This window comes from Symphodus melops (assembly GCF_947650265.1).
Source record: "Symphodus melops genome assembly, chromosome: 22".
NCBI lineage: Eukaryota > Metazoa > Chordata > Actinopteri > Labriformes > Labridae > Symphodus > Symphodus melops.
Window position 1 is genome coordinate 16,545,447 of NC_136712.1, and position 26,157 is coordinate 16,571,603.

Sequence of the window (26,157 nt, forward strand, 5' to 3'; positions counted from 1 at the left end):
AGTGTATTTTAGGCCTTAGAGGCTCTTTAAACTGAGATAACTATTAATGAAGGCACACACAGGGTCAGAGTTCCCAGACCTGATTATTACAGGCTAGCTTATATAACTTTGAGAAGTGTCAACTCTTAACAGCGTTCCCTCAGTCTCTGCAGATAAGCCTCCATCCAAAGAGAGAGATAACGCCGCTCCAGTCCGAACCACAAAATCATCCAGAAGGAAGAGAAGAGTGCTTAATTGTCTTTTTGTGACGGCTGGTGCTTGAGTGAATTCATTTTAAAACAACTCAGTTAGGCTGTGAGTGAGGTCTGCATGTCCATAGAAGATGCCACAGGTAGAAGTAAAATCATGTCAGGAAAAGACCATGTCATGTAAAAGAAAACTGAAGCCTTGTTTAATCTTCACACTTGGAATCTGGCAGCAACCTGTATTCAATACAGTGTAAGTATTACTAATGAAGGGGGCGTCAGGAGGGTGGGCAGCATGACTAAGTGAGACTCTTCAAGTGAGACGAGGTGAGAAGTGGGCAAAGGAGATAATGCTCTTCACAAAATGGAAGCAGCCAATCTTGTATAACTTTATTTCTAAGACCTGTTTTAAAGTTTGTAAATTAATTGGATTAGTCTATAAACTCATTAATGAATCAGGAGGTTGCAGTTGTAAAATACAAAACTTGAATATAAATAAAATGTGGAGGGATAATGAAGAAAAGCAGGAGTAGTGGCTCAGTCTGTGCAGGGTCTGAGGCTGAAACTTTTTTTTTTTTTAACCATAACGACTCTCCACATTTTATGATATAAGTTATGAGGTATATGATAAACACTTTAGGATGAAATGAAATAAAAAAATATCTAACTGTAGACATTTACAATTTCCACCCTTGTTGTGAGTTTTAAATTGTTTTCAGAATATTAAAACAATCTAAATCCACTCTGCTTGTTCTAAAATTCCCATTTTTTAACACAAGTAGAATTTTCAGAACTGTTTCAATGTAAAAGAGCGTTGTAAATAAATGTATTATTGGTACCCTAGGAAAAACTAATTTTGGGTCCAACTTTCGTTTTTTAATACCGTGTATACTCCTTAACTCCGACTGTGGGGCTGTTCGTTAGAGAAAAGAAAAAGAAGCAGGTTTATAGTTATGGTATGTCATCATGTCTGTAATTCCTAATGCTATCATCGGTCGCTGATTGGCCGCCCCGCCCGCGAGCTGCAGAGGTGGCGATGGGGCGTGAACGCCTCTTGCGCGTGCTATATGAACGGCTGTGCGCCGCTCCGGGATCAGGGAGAACGCTGGAGCGAGGCGAGAAGCAGCAGCGAGACGATAACCAGAGCAGAGTAGTGGACATTACACACACACAGCCTTCTGCTACGACTACAGCAGCGAATTCAGACGGACTTCACACAGTTTATTCCAGCAGCAGAGAGAAGCGCAAAAAAGTTTGGAGAAATGCAGTCAGTGTACCAGCACCTGATCAGCCTGCTGTTCGTCTTCAGCAGCCTGCACGTTCACCAGCTGACGGAGGGCTGCTCGTGCGCTCTGACGCACCCGCAAGACGCTTTCTGCAACTCCGACATCGGTAAGAAACGGATTTTATAGACTCTTTCACTGCTATACCGCGTTTTTTCCCCATGCATATAGATAGTGTACAGACTGTCAATCAAAACAGGAGAACAGACTGAGCTTCTATTAATTCATGCCTGTCGTTTAGTAAAGTTTCCTTCAGCTAAATCCCTTTTAAAAGTTAAGAGTAAACAACAACAGGTTGCAATTTACGATTAATGGACACATTTTTCATCAACAATTTTTCATTTTCATCCCAATATTTACACCAGGTCAATGACTTGTCCTTGCTTTAAGTTAAAAGGTAATACCATGTGGATGTAGTTAGATTTTTTTAAGCATTAATTGTAAACAAAGTTTTCATTTTGTAACTAAATTTAAATGTATTTTCATTAACAACCATCTGTATTTGTTAATCAATGAAAAGCAGTAAAAAAAAGTATCAAATATTTGCTTTTATCCCTCCCCAAAGTGAATGAAATGTATATTCTAAAAGTGGGATCTATACTCAATCCTTTTGAGCTGCAGGTGTGTTTTTGTTGCTTATGTTTATATTATCTGCTCGGTCTGCTGTTTCTGTCAGCCAGCCACCCTGTTGTACCTCAGATAGAATATGCAAAGCCTCAGCTTCACAAACATTAGACATTGAGGGGGGCTTAAAAAGCTTGTTTTACTGCCTGCGTTGTGCTTTCTTTGACTTCCCAGAAAAATAATAACTCAGCATTTGGCTTATGATGGAATTCCACTTCAACCTGTCCCCTGTTTTCAGATAACACTTGTAAAGACTGTAGGATTATCCGATCTGCCCCGTATAGGGAGAGAGGGTGTTTTGGGATCGAGGTTTGGAGAGTTCAGAGGGCTTAAATGTTTCTGATGGGACAGGAGAGTTGCTGACTACATGTGAAGAAAGAGTTGTGAATGTGATGACTTGGGTTTCCCTGACTAATAACCTTAAATTTAACCTCACCTATTTAATTCACAGCAGATTGTACTCATGCTGACAATGGTTTGCTTAATTTTCACTTGACCCAAAAACGTGAATCCATCATGAGGCTCTCTAAAACCCTGACACATAAATGCACAATAATCTCTCAGTTTGGACTGAGCACACACTCACGTGCGCGCGCGCACACACACACACACACACACACACACACACACACACACACACACTGTAGCCATGTGTTCGCTCTAATGCCTTGTGTCGACTAACACGTTGCAAGGGAAGTCCTAGTTTGTACAGGAACGCCCCTTTTACACACTGTGATGTGACTTTTAATAATGTTGCACTTCCAACTGGTGAGCTGTGGAGGCTGATGAGGATAGATGACAAAAGTCTTAAAACATTTTTTTTTTCCACAATTAAATGAAAATTAGGGTTCGCCTACAAAATCACATGAACGTGTGTAATATTCATGCCAAAATACCCTGTCCTTATGCAGAAAGATGTTTTTAACCAGACTAAATGAATATGCTGGTATGGTGTTCAGGTACATGTGCTAAATGGTAAACTGACTGCACATTTCTAGTGTCCTCCAATGCAAGTTATATGTGTAGCGTAGACTAAATAACGTTAAAGCACTCAAGTAAATCTACCTTTTAGAATAGTTTGTTCATTAGAAATAGAACGTCTTACAGGTTGAGATCGCTGGGCAGCCAAAGAAGACTCTGAATCGCAGTAAATGATGTCATGATCCTCGAAAAAGACTACATCTTTACACGTTGGTTTTTGTACAAAATAGAAATCCTATCCTAAAAAGGAAAGCGGAGCCTGGCTGTCCGTTTCCCCGTTTACATTCTTTATTCTAAGCTAATTGCCTGCTGGCTGTTTTAAGTCAACTTTACAATCATGAGAGTGGTATCAATCTTTTTCTGGCTTCAGACTTTTGTTAAACTATTGTGTTACTTATGATGTCATTGCAACTAATGGCACAAAAACATTTTGAACCGTCATGTCTCTTCGCCTCTAAAACTGTTTCTGTCACAAGCTGATGTCCTGTTGGTTCCCATTGTTAAACAAGTCCACTGCAACAAGCACAAATAAAATAAAGCAAATCATTTCTGTCTTAAACTTAAGACGACCAAGCCATTTAGGGATTAAAATATTGAAATGTGTACTTGTTCCTTTCAATTGTTTCAGTAGTGCAGGTTATTTCACATGAAGAACACAATGCGCCTTTAAAACACTCTATCGTTGGCGGTGTCCTACTTACTACATCATCGTGCACTACAAGGCTTTCCTTTTCCAAATGCTCCTCTTCCTCCAGCCAAGAAAATTTGGCATCTTTGCCCGAATTTGGAGAACACAACCAGTGTATTTCTTGTAGGCGTCAGTCACTTCTTTTAGTTCCGACGTAGGCGGGAATTTACGCTGATGCTTTGGTGAATCCTTTGTAGAGTCGTAGAGATGGAGGAGGTGCAGGCTTGGCCTACTAGCTTTCTGAGGACCCCAACTTAAAATAAAGAGAAGTCTTAGAAATAGGACAACTTTGACCAGCAGGCCTGTGGGAGCGTCTTCAGCCAAGTGACCCGGTTGGAGGGAGTGAAAATACCGCCTCCACAAACACTCATGCGATGCCTTTCACAGTCCTTCAGATCTTCAGATAGCTTGTGGTGTTGGCACCCGCTGAGACTTGCATTTGTAGAATGTGGGACTGACTTCAATGGGCGCAGCGATCAGTGGTGAGCCCCACAAATCCCATTTCCAAGGTCCCAGCTTAACTCGACGTGTGCTTAGAATACTCGCAGTCCCTTTTGATGCATCGCTCCGCACATCAGTATGACGCAAAGTACAAGGGTCAAAGACAGTTCCATTTATTAATCTGACTATAAAAATGACTTGTTCTGCATGTTCAAAGTTAGAATCTCCAAACCGTCTGGGAAGTGTGAATGGTTAAACAGAATCCAGGTTGTGCTTTCTATGCAATTCTTCTATTTACGGCATTAACTTCAGGAGAAGGTTGAAGCAAACATCTTGAGTCGTCCAAATTTGTGAAATCGAGCAAAGAATTCTACATTGCAGTGCATCAGATTAGAGATCACTTAATGTAATGTGCTTTTCCAATACCGAGTCATTCTTTTATTTCAAGTCAATTTCTATCACCTCAAACTAAAGCCGGCACTTCTACTCCCGTCTACCAGTCCATTTCATGCACAGAGACGTTGGAAAAACAAAAAGAAAGCATGGGGTTGAAATGGCCACAAGGGAGAAAGCCTGTAATTCTCACCGTTGACATCAAAGGCAGCAGGCCTGAATCTTCCCAAAGTAAGACTTGTAGTTCAGTTCAAAGGGTTTTGCTCTTGTTTTCATGGCCCTGACCCATAATCAGCCGCCGGCACTCCACACGATGAATCCCAGTTAGGTTTAAACATTGAAAATTGTAGATTAGAGGCTGTCTTTTTATTTTTTTATTTGATGAATTGAAGTTGAAATGTAAAGCACGAAGGCTCTTTGAGAGTAGATTTCTGGTTAAGTTTTAAGGATTTGGATTGCAACTTTCTTGGCAATAATTTAAATAACTACTCAGTAAATGTCATTATTGTGTCTCATATTTGGAGAACAACAAATGGGGAAATCCTCCACAGTGCTTTGGACTGACTCGACTCGGTTCTGACCAGGTTAGAAAGGCATCCTGTCAGCTCTTCTTGCTCACACCAAGCAATGGCATGGCTGCTTTCTCTCACAGAGACCTAGTTGGCTGATATGACGCTGCTCTGGTTAAAAGCAGCTCATTCACCAGGAGTAATGAGCGGCGCTTGTTTTCCCAAACCTCTCCTAAAGTAAGATTAGAGGCCCTGCAGTAAACTTTGACCCTGAGATTTAATATCGTTCTGCTCGGACGCTGGTTCCCAAGCAAACCTTTACATGATTCCAGCGTGAACCAGGTCAGTCGCTGAGGATTAGTGTGACGTGTGTGCGTATGTTCGTTTTGGGATAGAGGATCAGGCCATTGAGAGAAAGGGATCCCATCCTGCTGTGGGTATTTTGTTGGGTAAAGAGAACTCATCAAGCTGCTAATGAGCTATATAGTGTTGAGTGAAATCACACCTCAGTCCCCTAACCCGTCCTCCAGCAGGTGACAGATGACAAACTTGAGTGAGCCAGAACTCCTGTTTAGAGGATTGTTATGTAAGCTTGGCTCACATATCCATCATATTCCCAAAAGAGAGCTAAAACACAATGAGATGTCAAACGTTTTTGATTCCAAACAAGCCAGGGATGTTTGTCCCCTGAGCCGGGCGTATCAAATGTCCAATCCAGCCCTATCTTCTGTAATGACCACTCAGCCCTTTAGCTGTAGCTCTGTTTTAAACAGGAGGCCAGCAGTAGGGGCGATGCATGCTAGCATAGCCTAAAATGTTGATGATAACGCAACTATTGAACCACCGACCAGTCCTGTATCATCACATCTGCGTTCACAGGGAACTTACAGTAGTTTGCCCTTCATTGACCAAGAAATAAAGGTGAACCATTTTTAAATCAACAGAATCTGTGGTGGCCTGTAGCTGTCAGACTTTTGATCTACAAATGGTATTGTGGCCTAATTTACATGTAAACAACAGATGTATGTAATTCAAACCAAAAGTCTAAAAGAAACCACGAGAGGCAGTCAGCTAAAAGAGCCACAGCAAGTTAGAGAGCGACAAAGTGTGAAGAGAGATGTGGAAAGCAGGCAACATAGCAAGGACACAGAGATAATGCAAGAGTTGGTTGTGACTCTTTTAAGGCACACTCACTAATTTGGAGACGGGGCTTCACGGTGAAGACATCAATTTAAGCTTAGGCAACTGGTGTTTTTGAGGTCAGTGAGTCTGGTATTATAATTCAAATGACGAGTTGGTAAGAGATTCCCATGCATCAATCCAGCGGAAACAAGTCTCCTTGATCAAAAAAGAAAAATGTCTTTTAACTGAAATGAAACTCTCAAGTCAACGAAAACTACGTCTCCCATCAGCTTCTCCGCTGTTCTTTGCTCTCGGTTCAAATGTGCTCACTCAAAGTCCCACATGGGCTGAAAAATCCTCTCCAAGAAACTGTGGAATTACAATGTATGTACAGTTAGAGACTCAATGATTATGAGTTGTGCAGCTTGAGTCAGGGAGCTGTGATTGGTTCATCAGATTGGTACATCTCTGCAGACATTGGTCGAAGTTTTTACAGGCTTACAAACTGCCACAGATAACGGATTCTCTTCATTCCCATTTCAGAGCACATGAGTTATTATTGTCTGTCAGGACCTAAAGACAACTTCAACCAAAATCTAGTGTTGACAGATCTATAGCATTTCCCTGTAGTCAACCATTAGTCACTGTTTGGCTTGAGTTCGTAGTCAAAGTACTTGATTGGCTGTCTTTGCATTTTGCCAGCAGTGAGCGGACGTTGCAGGCTGTGTGCTCCAGCGTTTCAGCGGTTACAGTTTCAGTGTTTATTTTTGAGCGTGGTAGTGTGTCGTCCTGAGAATTCCTCTTCCTCCCACTCGCCTCCTCACACTTGGACCACTTTCTGCACACTAAAATCAGCATCACGCACCCTGTGTGCCTTCCTTTCCCTCTCACCCTCACATACATAAACGCACACTCGCGCACAAATGGCTAACCATGTTCCCGTCATGTCTGCAGTTTGCCACACCGTGCGTAGGCTGAAATAAATGTTTCACTAAATTACATGCTCACCTTACGATTTAGCGTTTGAATTCATGCTTGCGTAATCCCCTGCTTAAGGCGAGAGATACAGAATGAAAAACGGATTCACTTCTTTTCTGTCAGATCCTGGTTACTGCTCTTATCACCACAAGCCTCCCACTCTTCAAAATGTATGTCAGATCCTCTGCAGAAGATGAGTGCTCGTGCGTCACAGAACTGGCCTGTAATTCCTCATCTTTAACAATGCAAGAAGAGGAGAGACTCTTACATAAGAGTGGAGATCTGCTGACAGATATTTCCACGCATCTATTTGTTTTCTATCGAGTAATTAATAAGATTGCGTCACCCAGCGGGTTAACCTGTTGCCACCTCCAACTGAAAGGACAGGATGGATGGCTGACACTTCTCTAAAGGAAACCATAAGAAAGGAGTTTAAGATGGGAGGATAAACAGACTTTTTATCCACACAGTATGCTCATAGTTTCAGCTGAACCAGTGTGATGTGAGATCACATTATGAAACTGGGTTAAATAAACACTCGTAATGTAGACTCTTTGACGTGACCAGGCAGCCCTGCAGTGAAATGTAAATATGACTGCTGAATGGAGGTAAGGTCACAGGGTCGCTGTCGGGAGTATGACTCAAGCCCTCTGTCTCCGGAGCAGCTGAGACCCTTCACACATTCCTTTGGGCGATGGCACCATCACTGGCCAATTAGTGGCCGCCATCTAACAAAAGAGCTCCTATCGAGGTGTACTTCGGTATAATCAGCTATATTTCTGCCTGGGTCTGGGGGTTGGTTGGTTTTAGGGTCAGAACAGAGAAAGAAATGGGGTTTTGAGCTGACACTTAAAATAAGCTGGCAGTGTAGGCAACTGTGGCAGAAGTATCCTGTTCAATCTGCACATTCTTCTGTAATTGAACCCAGTTCCTCCGTAATTGCAGCGGCCGACTTCTGTCGAAAAAGCACTTGGGTACAATTAGCAGGAGCCATCAGGTAATCACATTCTTTAGTTTATATGAAACGAGCTGACAGGTTAATGGATTAAATGGTTGGAAGCTATTGTGAGAGATCAGAAAGCGAGGACAGGCCGGGAGTCCACACATCACATACAGATGACTAAATGGTCTGAAGTGACGAGGTTGTCTGAGTTCTTGTGAAGCTGTCAGGTGAAACATACTCGGCAATGCTCGTCAAATATTACCTCATGCAGTTTGAAAGACCTTTCCTTTTGAAGTTCTGTCGTTCTGCATTGTGAATGCATGCTGCTGTTTCTTTGCATCAGTTGGCCTGTCTACAACTTTGGTCCAGACAATCCTTTATAAAGGATTGATGCTTTCAAATTCCAACCTGACATGAAGATAATTAGCTGTGACTGAGGTTCTGAGGTGATGTTCTGACTTTACACCTTTAACACCAAAGCATATAATTTCAGTACCAATCAGACTTAAAGTGCCAATTAGCCAATGCTTGAATGTAGACTTACCATGGATACCATAACTTGCTTATAATTGTCATATTCGCCTATTTAGCTCCAAAGTAAAGCCTCTCAGTGATGGAAGAATTCTTCCAAACTCTTCTCTTCCTTAGTCATTGAAGAGGTTACATTTTTTTCTAATCCTATCACTGGTCATTAGAAACACTCCTGAATGACACCAACTTAATATACAATAATTAAAACCCCACAAACTGTCTATTAAACTGTTGGATAACTCAGTTTATTTTAATTCTTCCTTGACTAAAATCATCTATCTATTATTTGGACAAAGTCTTGGTTCACATTGGGGTCTTCTTCATGTCCAGAATAAGTCTGTGGTCACCACGTTTGGGCGGGCGTGATGTAACTTCTTCCTGACTTTTATTTTTAAACCATTTGCCTGGAAGGAGGACAGCTCAACAAACAGAGACCGAACAGACGTCTCTTCTTTTACCTCTCTGGGGAATGTAAGACCCAAAAAGAATGTGTAAAGGAAATTCCAGCAGGAGGAGATAACAAACACAGCCTGTGTTAGTTGTGTCTGCGGCTGTTTGAATGTGGGCAGCAGGTGAACTTCACAGAGGCCTGACTGCTTATGCAGGCCTCTCTCTGGCCTTCCACTATAAGCTTCCCTACTCCAACACGAGTGAAAGCAAACAAATCTAAGTCAGCCTCGATTGTTTTCACTTTGTAGACATTTACATGAGGGTCCCCCTAAACTGATAAGATCTTTTTAAGCCCTGACTCTGATAAAGAAGGAAACCTGCTCGGGGGAGTCGCACACACTGCATGTAACCGCTTTCTAATGTTTTTTGTGATAAAGAAAAAGCTTCTAGGAGTTAAATTTACATATCTAAGTTCCTAGAAGTGAGAGTGATATTTCCTGTAAAGGCTACAAAGGTTTATCTTGGTACTAACAACACTCAGTCTGAATCAAAAGGATGAAGCCTTATTACTTACTCAAGGCCTCTCTTCCACTTCCTAGAGGGACATTTGAGTTTGGTCGAGGAGTGTTTTTTTTGTTGTTTTTTTTTGCATTGACCTCCCTTGGCAAACAGCAGCAATGCAGAAAATCGGATAAACGGATTAACTGTGGTGCTAACCTAGTCCTAAAATGGTATTTATAATAGCTTTCCTAATGCCTCCTACTGGCCGGGGCAGTGTGTTATTTGAAGGATTGGAGTGGACAGCTCAGAGTAATACTTTGGAAAAAGGAATTTGACAGTTTGAGCCGATCTTTTCATTGACCACGCCGTCTCTTCTCTTCACAGTGATTCGAGCGAAAGTGGTCGGCAAGAAGCTCCTGAGAGACGGGCCTTTTGGAACGATGCGCTACACAATCAAGCAGATGAAGGTATGAACATAGATGTTAGTGCTGCTCAACAAAACCAGACAATCTCTGACTCTACAATGAAAGCAGGCAGTTCGGGAGGAACACTTCAAACTTCTGTTTAAGAGTTAATGAGTGGATTGATACCAGTCTCATGTCCTAATGCTAAACATGAAGCGACTCTGGTTGCTAACATTGGAGGAGGTCTTGTTGTTTGTCAAGGGCCATGTGGTCATAATCACAATTTTTAAGATTTATTTTTCAGGCTTTTTGTGCCTTCATTTATTCAGAGAGCCGGGCCTGTGGATAGATTTGAAAGTCGGGGGGAAGAGACAGTGGGGAATGATGAGCAGGAAAGAAACCACAAGTCAGATTCAAACCTGGGGGAACCTCTCTCTATATGGGACGCACAAACTAACCACTCGGCCACCGGTGCCACATCATTGTACAAAGTTAACAGAGAAACATCTCTATTATTGGTGGAGTGACCATTCATGGGTATTTCATGTCATGTCAAGTTTAAACCATAATACAAAACATTGCTTGGGACTTTTTTTTGTTGATATGGTACCAAAACTTAGTGTCATAAAGCATCAAAGTATTGAACATTTTAACAACTTATTTTAAGATTAGTTTTAAATTAAACAAGTTCTCTGCTGTGTATGTAACCCCCGAGTTTATTTAATTCAGTGTTTATTTGCAGGGAAAGATAATCTCAAAAGCATTTCTTCAGTTGCAGAACACTCTTTGATGTGCCTTTTAAAAAGGCACAGGAAAAATGAAATGTCGTACACTTGCAGAAACCTCATCAGCTACACTTGTGCTCCTCCGCCCCCCTCAGCTGCTGTGTGATAGCTGAGAAACGCTCTTCTTTACTTCCTCTATATTCTTATATAACGCTGCATATTTCTGACAGATGCTGACACGGGCCTGCCGCTCAGACGGGAGCCAGGCCGGAGGATTAGCGGGTTTACGGGCGTTTCAGCCCAACCAGACTTCTCCCCTCCGAGTGTAAACGTCTCAATAGAGTCAGGCCCTGCATCAGTACAATCCCAGTTTGTAGAAAAAGCATTAAGTGGCCTCCTATGAGTAAAGCGCACACATCATCACTGTAAGGATTATCCTCAGGAATTAGAGGTGACCTTTGCACCTCTTGGTGTTATGTATTTGTATAACAGTCTGCTGGTTCATACGGCAAACAGTGGCTTTCCCTGTGAGCTGTCAGAGAATACAACTCCCTCCAAAATTTCAACAAATCCTATGAGACAAATGCCTTTCGCTTTCCCAAACCTCCACAGTTTCAGGCTTCAGTAACAGTTTGTTCTGCTTTTCTGGGAGCTTCACGTCTAAACAGGGATTTCCTGTTGTTCCCAGACAAATAAATTACTCTGAAGAAAACAGTTCTCAGGGCAAACGCTGTTCGCTCTGCATGCCTGAGCTAAACAGAAGGAGCTGAGGTCCCCAGTTCAGTAATGACTTTGCCAAAACAGCATCAAAGTGAAAGCGTATTACACAACGTAATTACGTTAACTATGATTTAGTTAAGGGCAGTGTCTAATACTCCTTCTCCCACGAGGCCGTCCTTCAGGAATGCCATCTGATAAAGCAGGGGGATTGTTTTCTTTCCTCTTTATTTATGAGAGGAGGCGGGGTCAGAGTGAGGAGTGCCAGGTGGAGGAGTACAGCGTTGCACCTTTTTTTACTCCGGTTCTAACTCCAGTTTTGTTTTTCCGTGTCTTGCAGATGTACAAAGGATTCGACAAGGTCCAGCACGTGCAGTACATCCACACAGACGCCTCGGAGAGTCTGTGTGGCGTCAAGTTTGACATCAACAAGTACCAGTATCTGATCACAGGTATGCTGACTGTCTGACTTTGTGCTTCTGCTCATAAACACTTTGTCACTTCTCTCCTCTTCATGGACGTCCTCGTTTGTCCTGTGACACAAACGTTCCAACTATTTATACCCTACAACTTGCCACCGTGCAGGCATGCAAAGCAGGGACCCTTTTTTCAGAAAAACTTTTGCACTTATTTCTCCTCAACTTCTCCAGCCAGAAACAGCCGTTTTCTCCTTCTTTCAAGTGGTAATTAACAGCGAGCAGGAAGCGACCGGTGTTTTCCAGCCAACGCTTTTTATGAGTTGCTATTTCCAACAGAAGTGCAGTTTACTTTGGACCCTGCTGTGCTTGGCACATATAACAGTCGCCGAGTCCCCGACCTGTAAATACTGTAACTGCACCCCACAGTTCATGTGAATGAGCACGCGTTGCCAGGCAGCGACAGTTTTGTTTACCCGGTCAGGGTGCGAGTGACATCACCGACGTCTTCTGAGTGTTCTCAGGGCGTCTATATTAAGTCCGCCGTATGACCGAGACTGCATTACGCACACTTTAAAAACCCAGCAGGGCTTGTGAAAGGAGCTGCTTGGTTCTCCTTTGATCAAGCCTCGAGTGCTCCAGGACTGATCAGTATTTAAGAAGCATGTCACACAGTCAACACCACGTAATGAGCCCGAGGGTGGGGGGGCGGGGGTCGAAGAAGCACATATTTGTGAGTGGTTAAATTCCCGTTCGGTGACAACACAGTGACGGAGACATATGGTGACAAATCATGAAAGACTGAGAGCTCACAGGCTGCAGCAGCAGCAGCCCACCTGTCCCACGAGTCGGTTAGCTGCAAACGGTCCAGCGTCCAAAATAGACGCCTGTTAACCTTTTGGATATTCTGAAATAGAGGTGTTGGGTTTAATATGGGCTCTCAGTGTGGGATTGTCTTTCCTTAGATAAACAGGTTGGATAGCTTGAGCAGTTTGTTTGTGTTATCCTGTGTTACATGTAGAGGATTATGAAATTAGACAAATTACAAACGGCATCTGTTGCTTTATGGATTAGGAATAAGTGAAGATAATTTCTCCACAGTTTCATACCAGCGATTCAATGCTGACTGTGATTAAATAACTATCGAGTATTGTATTTTTATTCAAGCTACAAATCTTCTTCCGTTTATTATTTATCATATCTACACTTCAGTCTCACTGTGGGATCACTAAGGTTTGTCTGACAGGTTTGTCTGCTTCCCCTTAAACGTGACTCAGATCCTTTATTACTATCTAGCATGAAGGCTTAAAGTCAGAGGTTCCCTAACGTTTCTCCTTTTATCTAAAAACATCCCCCAACCTCAGCTCCACTTCTCCTCATAAGCTCCACTCCGATTGGCCAAGCTTTCCATTACTTGTTCTAGATGCTTATTTTAGAAAACACATCGGCCAAATGTATGTCTTCAAGATCACCGCCACAAACATGTTATCATGCTACCTAGCATTTAGCTCAACGCACCGATGCCTTTTAATACAAAGGCACCAGTTTGAACCATCTTTTAGCACCTGTTCAGACTTGTGACTGCAGGAGAGAGAAGCCACATGCACACATCCTGATGAGCTGGAATCAGGTGTTAACATTTGTACTAAAGTCAGCTGACATGTGAACAGTCTCTGGAGCAGCAGATGGCTGCAATGCTAAACATAGCGTTTTACATTCACATTGGGGTTTTTTTCTAGACCGTAACATGTTCCCTCTATCCTTTCCTTCCTCAGGTCGAGTTTATGATGGCAAAGTCTACACAGGTCTGTGCAACTTCAATGAGCGGTGGGAGCGTTTGTCATTGGCCCAGAAAAAAGGCATCAACCATCGTTACCAACTGGGCTGCGCTTGCAGGGTGAGTCATAACACCACAAAGCAACGTTTATCAAAACAGGACATGAGGATGAAGGATTGAGGTTCAAGAGAGGGAGGAGTTACATCTGACCCCGATCTCAGTAGAAAAAGTCAAGTCGAATGTTGATTAATGTTTAAAGGAAAAACAAAACTCTTTCTCGAAGTGCCTCCCCCGTGCGAGTAAAACAGATTAAGGCTCATTCATGGTCAACAAATCAGTCACTTAAACTCAAATAACCTTCATGGTTAAATGCCTGCGTGCCATATTATTGTTATTGAGGATAAATTACGTTTCCTCTAGAATACATAATAGCTGTTCCACAGAGACAGAAATTCAGAGAAAACAAGTTTCACCACTGTCAGTGGGAGTTAAGTAACAGCTCTGGAATCGGCTCAAGTCCTCATTCCAAGTTGTTTCTGAAACATGTAGCCTGACGCTGTGCAGCTGCTGACCCATCTCGTAAACGTCCTACTGTACATCAGTGTCCTGGACATCTGCTCACGCCATCAGGCCCTATCAGTATAAGTGGATTAGCAGAGAGACTTATTTGTTCCCAGTGCAGGCGGCGACTGTAAACTGTGTTCACTGTGAAGATGGCAGCAGCCCAGAGGCATCCAGAGAGGGCCATCGATCAGCTGAGGCTTCGCAGTGAGAGTCAGGGATCACAGGCAGGCGTAAACATCATCACACTTATTTAGCGCACTCCGTCATCCTGCGCATTCCTCGACTAATGATGATTTATCTCAGTGGAGAGAAGGAAGCGTGGAGCACCGGTTAAAAATGTTATCTCCACACTCCATTTAAAGCGTACGAGCCAGGAAGTAGTGACTAACATTTCTGAACCGTGGAGGGCACACTCTTCATGCATGAACAACAAAAACAACCAGAAATGTGCCCTCTTAACTTTTTGGAGTGAATGTGCTGGCTCATTCAGAGTCGGAGAAGTGCCGCTCCGAGCAGCTGATGACTCCTTTCTGCTTTTGTAGAAAGAAAAAAAAAACCCGGAGCCTTTCTGTTCATCACCTCTCGGAGTAGCGATGTGCTTCTCCCTGTCAATTCATGCGACGTATTCATCCATGATGCTGCTTGTGTTTTTGTGCGAGCACCTGGAGGTGTGACGCATGAAAGAGGCTTAGTAAAATGTAATGAAGTATGAATATGAGATGATAAAATTAAAGCTGCTTCAGGAAGTTGGCTGGCGTACTTGTTGCGTTCTTAACAAAATGCATACAAAAGCCAGGATGCTTCCTGACTTTACGGTTGACGATTTAAAAAGCGGCCGTCTTTACACCTCAGCTCATCTTATCTGCTGCAGCATTTGAAACGAAAGTTTGAAAGCCGGAGTGCAAAGATGAGATTCCATCTTCTTGATATGCTATCGAGAGCATCATTTGAACGTTGACGCTCAGTATGTAGTTAAAAAACAGAGAAAGTTTGAATCACTTACTTTGACCTTTACAAAAAACATTTCACCCTCTTGGCTAAGTGTTGTTGCTAAAGCGTTAGCCTCAATAGGAATATAAACCCCTGTACGTCCTCTGGCAATAATGCGAATGCCAATGACTTCTGAATTATACTTAGGGGCTTTTTGTTTTTTGGAAGACTGAAGTGCCTCTCTCAAACGAGTATGCTAAGCTAACATTATCTTAAAGATAGTTAGCTTGTAGAAATGGCTAGCTTCGCTGATTAACACATTAAACAAACAAGAAGCTTTCTTGAGTCATGGCTTCATCTCCACTTCTGCTTCTGTCTCCTCAGATTAAGCCGTGCCACTATCTGCCCTGCTTCGTGACCTCAAAGAACGAGTGCCTATGGACGGACATGCTGTCCCATTTCGGCTATCCCGGCTACCAGTCCCGGCACTACGCCTGCATCCAGCAGAAGGAAGGCTACTGCAGTTGGTACCGGGGCATGACCGCTCGCGACAAAACCACCATCAACGCCACAGACCCCTGAACCCAAAATCATATTGCCCCAAAATCCACTGCCACCTCCCTGTATCCGTCCCATGCTTTCAGTTCCAGAGTATTACAGGACTCGTAAAGCTCACTGGCCTCAGTGTCAGCCTCTTATAAAGGGGTTTTAAAAAGAGTAAATCCATTATAGTGCCTGTTTTGTAGCACTTCTGATTGAAAAACAATACCTTTTTTTTGTTGTGCACATTGCCCTGCCGAACTTTAATATCAACTTCCCCTACTAAGAAGCCCTTCAACTTAAAAGTCTCTCAAGAGACATTTCAAGAACTGTCTAAATTATAGAAATATGTCACTGTGTTTCTGTAGTCACAGACAAGCAGTGACTGGTTCATGATTAAAATGATCCAGTATCATAAGGGTAAATTAACCACCAGCAGTTAGCTTATTTCTGACAGTGTTACTACGTTTTTGTACATAAAGGCAGTTTTCGCAAAGTAAAGGTCATTCATTCATTTCATTTAAACATTATTGCTTGTGATCACATGTTAGCGTTAGCCTCAGTTCTGCACATTAGCAATACAGACCACAGGCAAAGAACCTTTTTCTACAATACTGATCCAGTGCCAATGAGAGGTTTTATCCCTGAAAGGTACACCTCTTATTCTGAATCTAAAATCCTTTTTTTTTTTTAATGGTATTGTTTTACAGTGAAGTTCACATTGATTATGTTGACGGTTTATACTGTATGCGTTTCTACGAATGCTTGCATCTCTGCTGACCTGAATGTTTGCAAGGTAACTCGTTTTGCAGTTATATGACAGACGGCGCCCTCTCTCTTGAGCACTGATGAATATCTGAAAATATGTTTGTGTTGCAGTGCCAAGAGACGGGAGAAATCACTTCTTGCAGAGATTATTTTTTATTTTTTTTGCTGTATATAACATAAGCTACAGAAATGAACTATCAACTGAGCTGAAACCTCTGTAATACATTTATTTATATGTTTAATGGAATTCACGTTTACCATGTGGTGTATCTGCAAAAACAGAAAAAATATATAGTATATAATATCCAGTCAGAACTACATAGTGACAACCACCACAGCCTGTGTAACCATCCACAATGAAGGACCGGTATATCCAATGGTATGGTACTTATGGTACTCTTTGATTGGCTTGGTCATATTAGTTCCCCTGGCTGGTACTCTTCATAGACGCCAAGCAAAGACAGAGGTTTCAGACAATGACATATTTTGTAAGTGTATATTCAAACTTTTTGTATTTAACTATTGCCAATGGACATATTATATATATATATATATAAATGAAAGTAACAATATTGTCACTAAATTCATTCTTCTTCACCTGTTCCATACAGGGTTTTTTGTTATTTCTTCCCAGCGCCGTACCTTCACTCCATTCCATTTGTAGACACAGACTTGCCTCAAACGGGGGTAAAAGGCTCCTTCATTGTGAAAAACTAAATCAATACTGTACTGCTAACCAAAGCAGCACTGAGGATACAAAGTAGCTTTGAGCTAGTTTATTGTTTCAGTTTAATTGGTTTCACTCTTATGGCTGTAGCTGTGTCCCATTTCAAGGCCATCGCCTACCGAAGGGTGAATTTTGAGCAATACAGATAGCGTCACAGCAGCATGTTGAAGGCTGTCTCATTTTATTGTTTTTGCAAGACTAATGACTAAAGACAAACAAAAGAACACAAAAGATGAGTTCAATGAGTACTGGCCAGATAATAGAACATGTTTGAAATATTAGAAGGTAGCCCTTTTCAAAACAGATTGAGGTTACTGAAGGCTGTCCCCTTTTGAAGGCTCCTTCAGCATGGATCCTACAAATGTGTCCTAGCTAGCGGTATGAATGCTGGGGAAAAAACAAAACAAAATTAAAAGGCCTTGAAACTTTGGATATGTTAGCTAGTCTCAGTGCAGCTGATGCGTCAGCAGCTCAGTAACAAAAGGATGGGACTGCCTCTGTAGACAAACCATCTCAGTTCAGATAGGCGTTAGCGCTCTCGGGGGCTACAGACTCTGGGTCCTTCAAAGTATGTTACCCCTGAATTGGGACACAGCTTGTATGCCAATTTAGAACCCGTAGCATACAGCCCTTCAGTTTAGCTTACCTGCTCACAAGTTATGCAATCTTCTTTCAAGAATCCTAAAGCTAACTTTTTTTAAACCATATTTTGTTTAACTAGTACAAACACCATTTAAAAAAGATTATTTAGTATTCTTGGCTAAGTTTTTAAACACTTTCTGAATGAATTAACCAATATACAAGAGACAAGCCCAAATAGTTATTTGCAGAATTGATGCTAATCTAAGCCTAACATGTAGCGGTTCGGCTCCTGTAGTTGCATATTAAATGGACAGACATGAGAAATGGAACCTGAATTCTCACGTGACTGAGCTTATTTCTTAGATTACAATGAATTGTTAGAATTATCATTCTTTCAAAATACAAAGTCTAATTAGGCATAATATTGTTATTTAATATATTTTCGAGGCTATTAGAAGTTACTGAGCATGAAGGGAAATACAGTACAAAGCTGAAACGCATTTTCAAATGTGATGAAGGGGCCCTTCCTCCAGTTGTGTCATGTCTGTGTCATTATTTCTGTGGTTCCTGATTGTGTAAATATGCTGTTTGCTTAACACAGAAACAGTCAAGTGATCCTTCAAGAAAAATCCAATCAAGGAAGCTGTGTACAGTCTGTGTGTGAACACTGATTCCTGACGTTCGTGGGGGGGATGTTTCCTTGTAGGGGTTATAGAAATGTTTGACTTAATTTCTGTGTTTTATATTTTTATAATAAAGATTTAATGAAAAACTGGCGACATGAGATCTATGGAGATTTTGCTTGTTTTATGTGAGCATTTGTTTGTTCTCTGTTTTGTTTTAAATGAGAAATATCTGCGAGGCACTTACCATCTGTGTGTGGTTGGGATAGAAGGTCTGTTCATTCAGGGGGAATTTCTCTGGACCGAGTGAGTGGTACAGCTTAATCATCTGAGAAAACTGCAAAGAGAAATAAACAACATTTAAAACAGCAGGTCGAGCAGAGATGCCAATCTTCTAAGTGTCCATAGCACAACGTTAACAACCAGACTTAGTGGCATGATGGGTAATCTCCAACTGAACATCTTATTGGGATACTGCGGGGTGCGTTTGAAGTGTGTAAAAGGGATCCAGTATAGTTCTACCCAACACTGACAGTGGAGGCCTGAACGACTGTTTTCCTGGAAGGAAGTCAGGAGTTACTTAATGATGAGCTGATGTAACTTCCTTTACCTGATGTACTCCGTTGCTTTACCTGCCGTAGCTACGTCAGATAATAGTTTTGATCTTGTTGGATAAATATCATAACATAAGCGTAAGCCTCACATTGTAGCTGCTTGGTAGTCTGGGTTATATTCTGATTAAGTGAATGTTGTGCAGCATTTCTTGAAGTCTATTACCATATTATATGTGATATTTGACTCAGTAATATTCGAGCGTGGTCCAGAAGTCTACATTGATAACCTCTGGAGGGGGGGGGGGGGGGGGGGGGGGGGGTTTGAACATACAAAGCCTGGACTGTTAGCCTGTTAATCACAGGACTGACACTACAGGCAATTTAGCGTCACCAATTAACCTGACGAGCATTTCTTCAGACTGTGGCAGGAACACGAAGGCAACCCACAGAACTCCACACAGAGAGGCCCTGTCTGAAGGGGACTGGATCCAGGACCCTTCCTACTGTGAGACTCTTACTTAGTAAGTAGGAGGACACTTTGAAGTATCCTATCTTCTTCTAAGGTGGGAAACAGGCCAACAAGTGATATTTGGCAAAGATATCCCAGCATTTTATAGTTCCTCATGTAAGAGTCCTTTTTATTCATCCATCTAACTTATGGCAGTAACAGAAACAAAACATGAAAGACAAAGTTGAACAGTTTGAGTTGGACACTCATTAAATTGACTGGACCATGATCAAGAACAAGTAACACTTTATTCTACAGACATGCTGCACTCTTTGGTTTGTATCTTCGTGGGAAAAGAATCGTATCACATAAAAGATAATGATGCAAAACTTTAAAGCCCTGCAGGAACGACATAAAGATCAGTGTATGTGTCGTGGACTTTACTCCTAAAGTGACAAAACCTATCCACAGAAAATGGAATTGTTTTTCACTTCTTTCACTTGCAAAGAAGTTGCACTTTCAGATAACAACCTATTGTTGACAATAGGCCAATGCCAGGCCATTTGTTGTTGGTGTGACTTAAGAATGAAATAATATTGTGCACGCTAACACGCTCATCCCCTATGTAGCAGTGAAATTGAAACTATGAAAAAATGACTTATGGCTAAAGGCCTTGAGGCTGCACCTCACAGGCATCTAGGTGGATTCATTATTTGGCAAATATTCAAGGAGTTTTTTGTGGCCTGTTATTTTAGAGACACGCTTTTCACACATGCACAAGCAGGACTTGTGGACATGCATTAATGGAGGTCAGAGTGCGGCGGCAGCCCCCACTGGAAGCACCGCCTGAGCTGGTGGAAGGTCGGTCCTCAGTCCTCAGGAAGTGACTTCCATATTTTGGTCCGGAAATGGACTTGAACCTCAGACCAACCCAAGTCCCTACAGACTGAGCTCCTGCCGCCCTGAGTATTCCGTCTCTGCTGGTGAAAGTGATTTCTACACTAATCTACACTTTCCTGGATGAACATAATTAAATCAAATACAGTGGGTCGCACAAACAAGAACAGAAAAGGTGCTTCATTTTTCTACTTGTGCACTGGCTCTCCAGTTTTGTTTTCTTTGTTTTTTTAGCTGAACAGCAATTCAGAGAGATTCTTCCCACTAACCACAATGGTGGAAGCCGAATCAACATGTTGAATCTGCTGAAAAAAGGCAGACTGCAGCCGATGGGTAGCGAAGGAGCTCAACACAGGATCTTTAAACTGATATTATAATCTGTGTTGGTAATGTTCTTTCAATGGAGTCCAATATGGCTGCTTTTAACACCAGCTCCTGCAAAAGTTACTTGAGGAAAAATATGTGGATTCACATATCAAAGAGGGCAGCCTGGATAGGTTTTGAACTTCTAAAGAGGGAGAGGGTATAATAAAAACTTCTGGTTTGTTTAGTAAAAGAGTTAACATTGCTGTAAATATGTGATAATTGAGCTAAAATATGGTGCAGTCCATGAGTGTGTCTCTTGTGAAACATACCTGCTCGTTAAAAGTTAGAGTTTAGGTCAAAAGACTACAATTATGAACCCAGTATTTACAGCCTTTCGCTGCATTCTTGTAAGCTGTGTTCTGTCTACAGAGTGAGTAATAATGTGCAGTGGTGGAGGCCACTTGCTCCGAAAACTCCAGAGACAGGTGTTACAGCTCCCTATAATAGCCCAAATAAATCAGCCGCCAGGGGAGGGCCTCCCGACACCTTTCTGTGGGTTAAAGCAGGAAAAGACTAAACGCATTTAAAGATTCCTTACCACCCAGGGTTTGCTGCAAAAGTTGTAGATGGAGAAGAGCGAGTTGACACTCGGGACGCCTCCGAAGTGCATTCCGATCACAAGGTTCCTGAAGTCCTCGCCGGGGATCATGCTGTAGGCGTGTTGGCGAATCAGGACGAAGTCTGGCTTGAAGGACCTGCAGCAGGATTGAGATGGGAGTTTAGGTTAGGATTCTGAAAGGTTTTGGTATGGCTTTGATGGTCTATGATTGAAATCAAAGGCAGTTTAAGGGTACTGAAAATGGCAAGACTTGACAAGACAAACTAGAGGGTTTTTTTACTTTTCTAAATACATTTTCATCAGTCTCAACTTTACTATTTGAATGCTCTTTTTGTGAATGTTTGCCAACTAGTACTGAAGATGGGAACTGCTTAACATGAGCAAGATAGCATGGTATTTTTTGTCAAGTTAGCACACTGATGTTGTTAGCTGTAAGCTAAAAAAAACCATATTTGCACCCAAGAACACAGTCAGTCACCTGCCTTCAAGACTGACCAATATCTGTGGATGGTGGTCTGTTGTTGTTTTTTTATTTATTTTATTTTTTTAACAGCAAGTTGACAGAAAACATTGAACAAAAAGTTAAGTGTGCTTATATTCAGCTTTAGTCCACTGTTTCAGCAGTTCTGGTTCTGGATATAATTTTCTCATTTCAAATCCTCCATTGACATTTCAGACCTTTCAAGCCAACCAGCGACCTGAATACTTGTGATTATAAAACATTTGATTTGGTTGTGCTTATAAAGTGTGTTAAACCATGAACTTCAGTGGTAGCAACAGCCAAAGCTGTTGGAGGCGGAAAACATATCCATGGTAACAGCACGCTCCACCAATCAGAGACATCTCTGTGACACTCTGTGATCGTGGATAGTGTAGTTCTTTTTCCCGAGATTTGTTTTTTTCTAAAAATTAGGCTAAAATCACATGACCTTGAGTCTTCTCCAGGAGCATAAGCCATCGTTCCACACTCATAACTCGTGGTCAGTCTACATCAGATGGTTATGATATTATAGCTAATAATGGAACTCCCTTGTCAAAACTGTGAAGTTCTGACAATAATACAACAAAATTAAAGGTTTTGCATCCCAGCTTTATAGTTTTGAACTTTGTGAACCCTGGCCTCCATCCAAACATCTTCCCGTCAACATGAAGAGCTATCACAAACTCTAATGATGGACTCTTAGGACACGTGAAGGGTGAATGTGCCGTGTTGATTTCCAGACAGACAGGTGAAAGCGCTCCATTTCTCTTGTTTCATTGAAGCTTTCTTTCCCCCCAGTGTCTATTTAATGAGAAGGACCTCTGTAACCTGACTGTCCTCAGGCCAGACGTCACTTCTGTCATCATGTTAACACACTGCATCTGGGCTTTGTGTAAACAAAACCCTTTATTCCACGACGGTGTCAGGCTGAAGAGGTGAAGAACTGTTTTTTTTTGGTGCACCTAATCTTTTTTGAACCATCCATCCAATTAACACAGCCTAATCCTTCCTTCACACATTGTTCTGGGAGTAGAGCCAAGCGACCCATCAGGCACCTGGAGGTCTCGTTTGAAGCGGCACACATCTCAAATTAACGCCGTAAACTCAATTCCACTGCGGTCATGGTTTACACATTAATGATTTCAGCTCAGGTTTTGGTTTGGGGCATCTTTGCACGTTTGCTGCAGTTTTGAAATCTTCAACATTGGCACTTGCACAAAACAAATGCACAACATTTATGAGTTTTTACATGCAGAGGTATATATATGGTACACAAACTGGAAGTAAAGAGTGGCAGGATGTAGAGTAAAATTACAGCCAGGCTCTGCGTCTTCACGTGTTGCTTATGTTAGACCAGGGCTCGACTGGCTGGCCTACTGAGGACTGATCAGGTCTTGGCGACAGAGAGACTACAGCTGTTCCTCCCTGCTGCTGCTGCTGCACTCAGCCGCAGTGGCAGCACACCAAACGATCTGCTATTTATACTGGATGAAGCTGTTTATTGGAGCTCCAGAACCAAACCAGAACCGACAGTCCATGTGAAACACAAGTTCCCATTTTTATTATTTGTGCAAACATACCGTTTCCAGCGAAACACCCAACGCTGATAGAGAATAACATTCTGCTTTAGAGGGTGCACCTGGAGGCTTCAAGCTGCATTAGTCACAGCACTGACTGGAAATACACCTTTCATACCAAACTAATAGAACATAGAAGTGCTGCATCCAGGAGAAGGCAGGTATCAGAGTGAGCTGAGGCAGGTATCAGGTATCAGAGGCAGGTATCAGAGTGAGCTGTACTGAACCTGAACCATTAATATGCTGATCATTTTCCTGATGAATATATTCATTATTCTATAACATGGAAGGATATGGTTTAAATACCCTAAATTATGGTTTTTAATTTTTGGTAAGAGCTGTGGTTTCTCTCTCTAAGATAAGTGTGGAGAAACATTGGTGTTGAGAGGATCAGGGCTGGAATGCCATCATGAATTCTAACATGGATCTAGCTGTATCTGATAAGTATTTTTTTTAAAATTCACATGTGCAGCTAATAATGCCACCCTACATGTCATCGCACTGCCCAAACTCAAGTTTCCAGACCAACTGTAAACATTAACAACACTTTGGCAGCAGTAGCTCAGTCCGGAGGGACTTGGGTTGGAAACCGTAGGGTCGCCGGTCCAAGTCAACCAAATATGGACCAAATATGTTGGTCTGATAGCTGGAGAGGTGCCAGGGCACTTTAGGGCAGTACGACTGAGGTTTCAACAATTAATAAGTTACGTATTGTAAAAATTACAATACAGGCAGTTTCACAAATTCCCCAATGTCAGACATGTGACACTTTGTCACACATGCAGGGAAAACTTTGGTTAACTAAAAACTATCACTGAAAACATCACGTAAAACCCTCTAAAGTGTATTTTGAAAAAAAAATAAAGTTTTCATATATTCTTTTTAGAGATAATTGAACAAATTCAAATAGATTCTAAAAACACTTGCTAACCTTCAATAAGCTGTACTGTTGAACGGCAAACTGTTTACTCAATGCAATGTTTAACAAATGCATAAAACCAGATAGAGCACATATTCTGTGCTACTTCATTACCACAGAAAGGCCAGATGCAGAAAAGCCTGAGCCCACTGGGATGGCTTTCACTGGGCTGCAGTTAATACCCTATAGCAGCAGAGCATTACTGGGGTTTGCCACCCATTAACTTTGTTTTTCTGCCCAAGCAGGGCTCCCTGGGGGTCGTGGATAACACTGAAGCAGCACATCTATGCTTTACGATCCCAATCTCTCAGCCCCTACAGTCCTCACTTCTCGGGTGATATGCTAATGTGCCCTTTGAATGGGTTATCAGCGGCGCAATAAAGGCTGATAACAGGGGGCAAAGCAGAGTTATAGATCAGGACACGGGGCGGGGAGGGATCCATGTAGATTCATGAGCAACACCTGAATCGTAAATTGAGCGTGACATGTGCAAGACATGGTGGGGAAAAAAGATATCCACGTAAACAAGTCATTCTTAGAGTCAAGTGAAATCAATCTGTGAAAAGGGGAAACAACAGCAGAGCTCCTGTGAGGAGCTTTTAGCTGCTGATGAAACAGACTGAAATAAATACTGATGCATCTACATGACCTACAAAAGCAAACAAGACCATCAGGAAGTAGACTGACTATGATTATAAAGTTACTTTTAGTGGCCTTCAGCAGTTCCAAGGGGTCCATGTCAGATTAGGCAATTAACAGCTGGTACCAGACAAGTTTCACAAAGAGATGAGACGTACTTTTTAAAGTTTGGACAGTAAAGCCCAAAGTGCCAGTAAACCTGTTTAAAGTCATGGACAAGTTTCCCTTTCTTTACGTATCTGATAAGTCATCTTGATGGTTGTATTTGGACATTATCAGGCATACAGTACAAAGTGCCAACAGGATGTTTCTCATCAGAATCCCTGGAGCAGACCGCTATTCAAAGCCAAGACAATATGCTGCCAGTTCAGTCTCCAGATCCATTTATCATACAGAATCTCTGACCTTCTAATATGGTCCACAGGGATGTGTGAATTGCAGGGCACATTATTCTTCATAACACCCCTGTGCCTGGCTCAAAGGCTGGTGAGGGTCTTATCTTTCCTCCCCCATCCGTCTGTCTCTCAGTGATAAGGATAATCGGGGTAGAAGTCAACGGGAATGCCACCAATGCCAAACAGTGCATACCAAGGACCAGCGCAGTCTTCGGACACAATGGTGCATTGTGCTGCGCTTGGCCCTGCGTCATCGGATGGAAATGCACCTTCGAGAGAAAAACCTGTGCTTTCCATTTATGAGCACAGGCGCTATAGCAAACGTCGTAGTGCGACAACGTTGTTATGTAAGTTTTGAAACAGAATGGAAAAGTGTTCATGGCGAAGTCATTCATACTTCTGAATGAGAGGCAACCGAGTTTTTGGCATTCAGAATTTAAAGGATTGATTATTTTTGTGATTCCAAAGTCACTTTGAAAGTTCATATGCAACAATGCAAAAGTAGCTCGTGCTTTAAAACAATTTAGCTGCAAAGCTGAATGGCGTGATGATGCTAATCTCGGCTCTGCCCTCAGCCATTCGCTCTCTGTGTGTGGTGACGCCCTGTCTCCCTCGGGCTGTGGCTTCAGTGGCACTGGAGCAGCCTGGCAGGGGTTCAGATCTTGGCTGTTGGTTTGGTGAGGCCAGCCGGAGCTCTGGATCCTCCCCAGCTTCCATTACACTCCAGGACTCAGCTCCAACATTGCACCGAACGCAGCGAACGCCACGTATTGTAACAAGGATGCTCCTTATTTAATGTCACAGCAAAGACTTGTGCATGTATTTGAATAACGGCTGTAAAATCCAAGCAGGTTAACATCTACAAACACAACAGTTGCTTAAAAGAGATTTGTGTTGAGATTCGGGGAAGGGTCCCACGGGAGGCAGATGTTATAATGAAAAGGAGCTGGAAGAGGGACGGAGCATTCAATGACCTCTGG

General features: G+C 42.2%; 2 protein-coding genes across 3 annotated transcripts in view; one reads left to right on the forward strand and one right to left on the reverse strand.

The window, feature by feature from the left end:
- syn3 (synapsin III) overlaps positions 1-26,157 on the reverse strand; it is a 105,594-nt gene that overhangs the window by 34,435 nt on the left and 45,002 nt on the right. For both annotated transcript variants that reach the window (XM_079335031.1, XM_079335032.1), the window contains exons 5-6: positions 21,146-21,302; positions 18,590-18,679 (exon numbers count right to left, since the gene is read on the reverse strand). In XM_079335031.1, coding sequence (XP_079191157.1) covers positions 18,590-18,679; positions 21,146-21,302 — 247 coding nt within the window. The remainder of the gene's footprint in view (positions 1-18,589; positions 18,680-21,145; positions 21,303-26,157) is intronic.
- Positions 1,278-18,503, forward strand: LOC306817840 (metalloproteinase inhibitor 3). The gene is made up of 5 exons (XM_079335043.1): positions 1,278-1,577; positions 9,954-10,036; positions 11,756-11,867; positions 13,607-13,728; positions 15,487-18,503. The coding sequence occupies exons 1-5, from the start codon at positions 1,448-1,450 to the stop codon at positions 15,682-15,684; spliced, it is 645 nt and encodes a 214-aa protein (XP_079191169.1). The 5' UTR covers positions 1,278-1,447; the 3' UTR covers positions 15,685-18,503.

Bases quoted from the DNA above. Each gene is read 5' to 3' on its own strand.
- LOC306817840 (XM_079335043.1), top strand. From the start codon at position 1,448: ATGCAGTCAGTGTACCAGCACCTGATCAGCCTGCTGTTCGTCTTCAGC. The intron at 1,578-9,953 runs GTAAGAAACGGA...TTCTCTTCACAG, and splicing joins TTTCTGCAACTCCGACATCG to TGATTCGAGCGAAAGTGGTC. The intron at 11,868-13,606 runs GTATGCTGACTG...TTCCTTCCTCAG, and splicing joins GTACCAGTATCTGATCACAG to GTCGAGTTTATGATGGCAAA.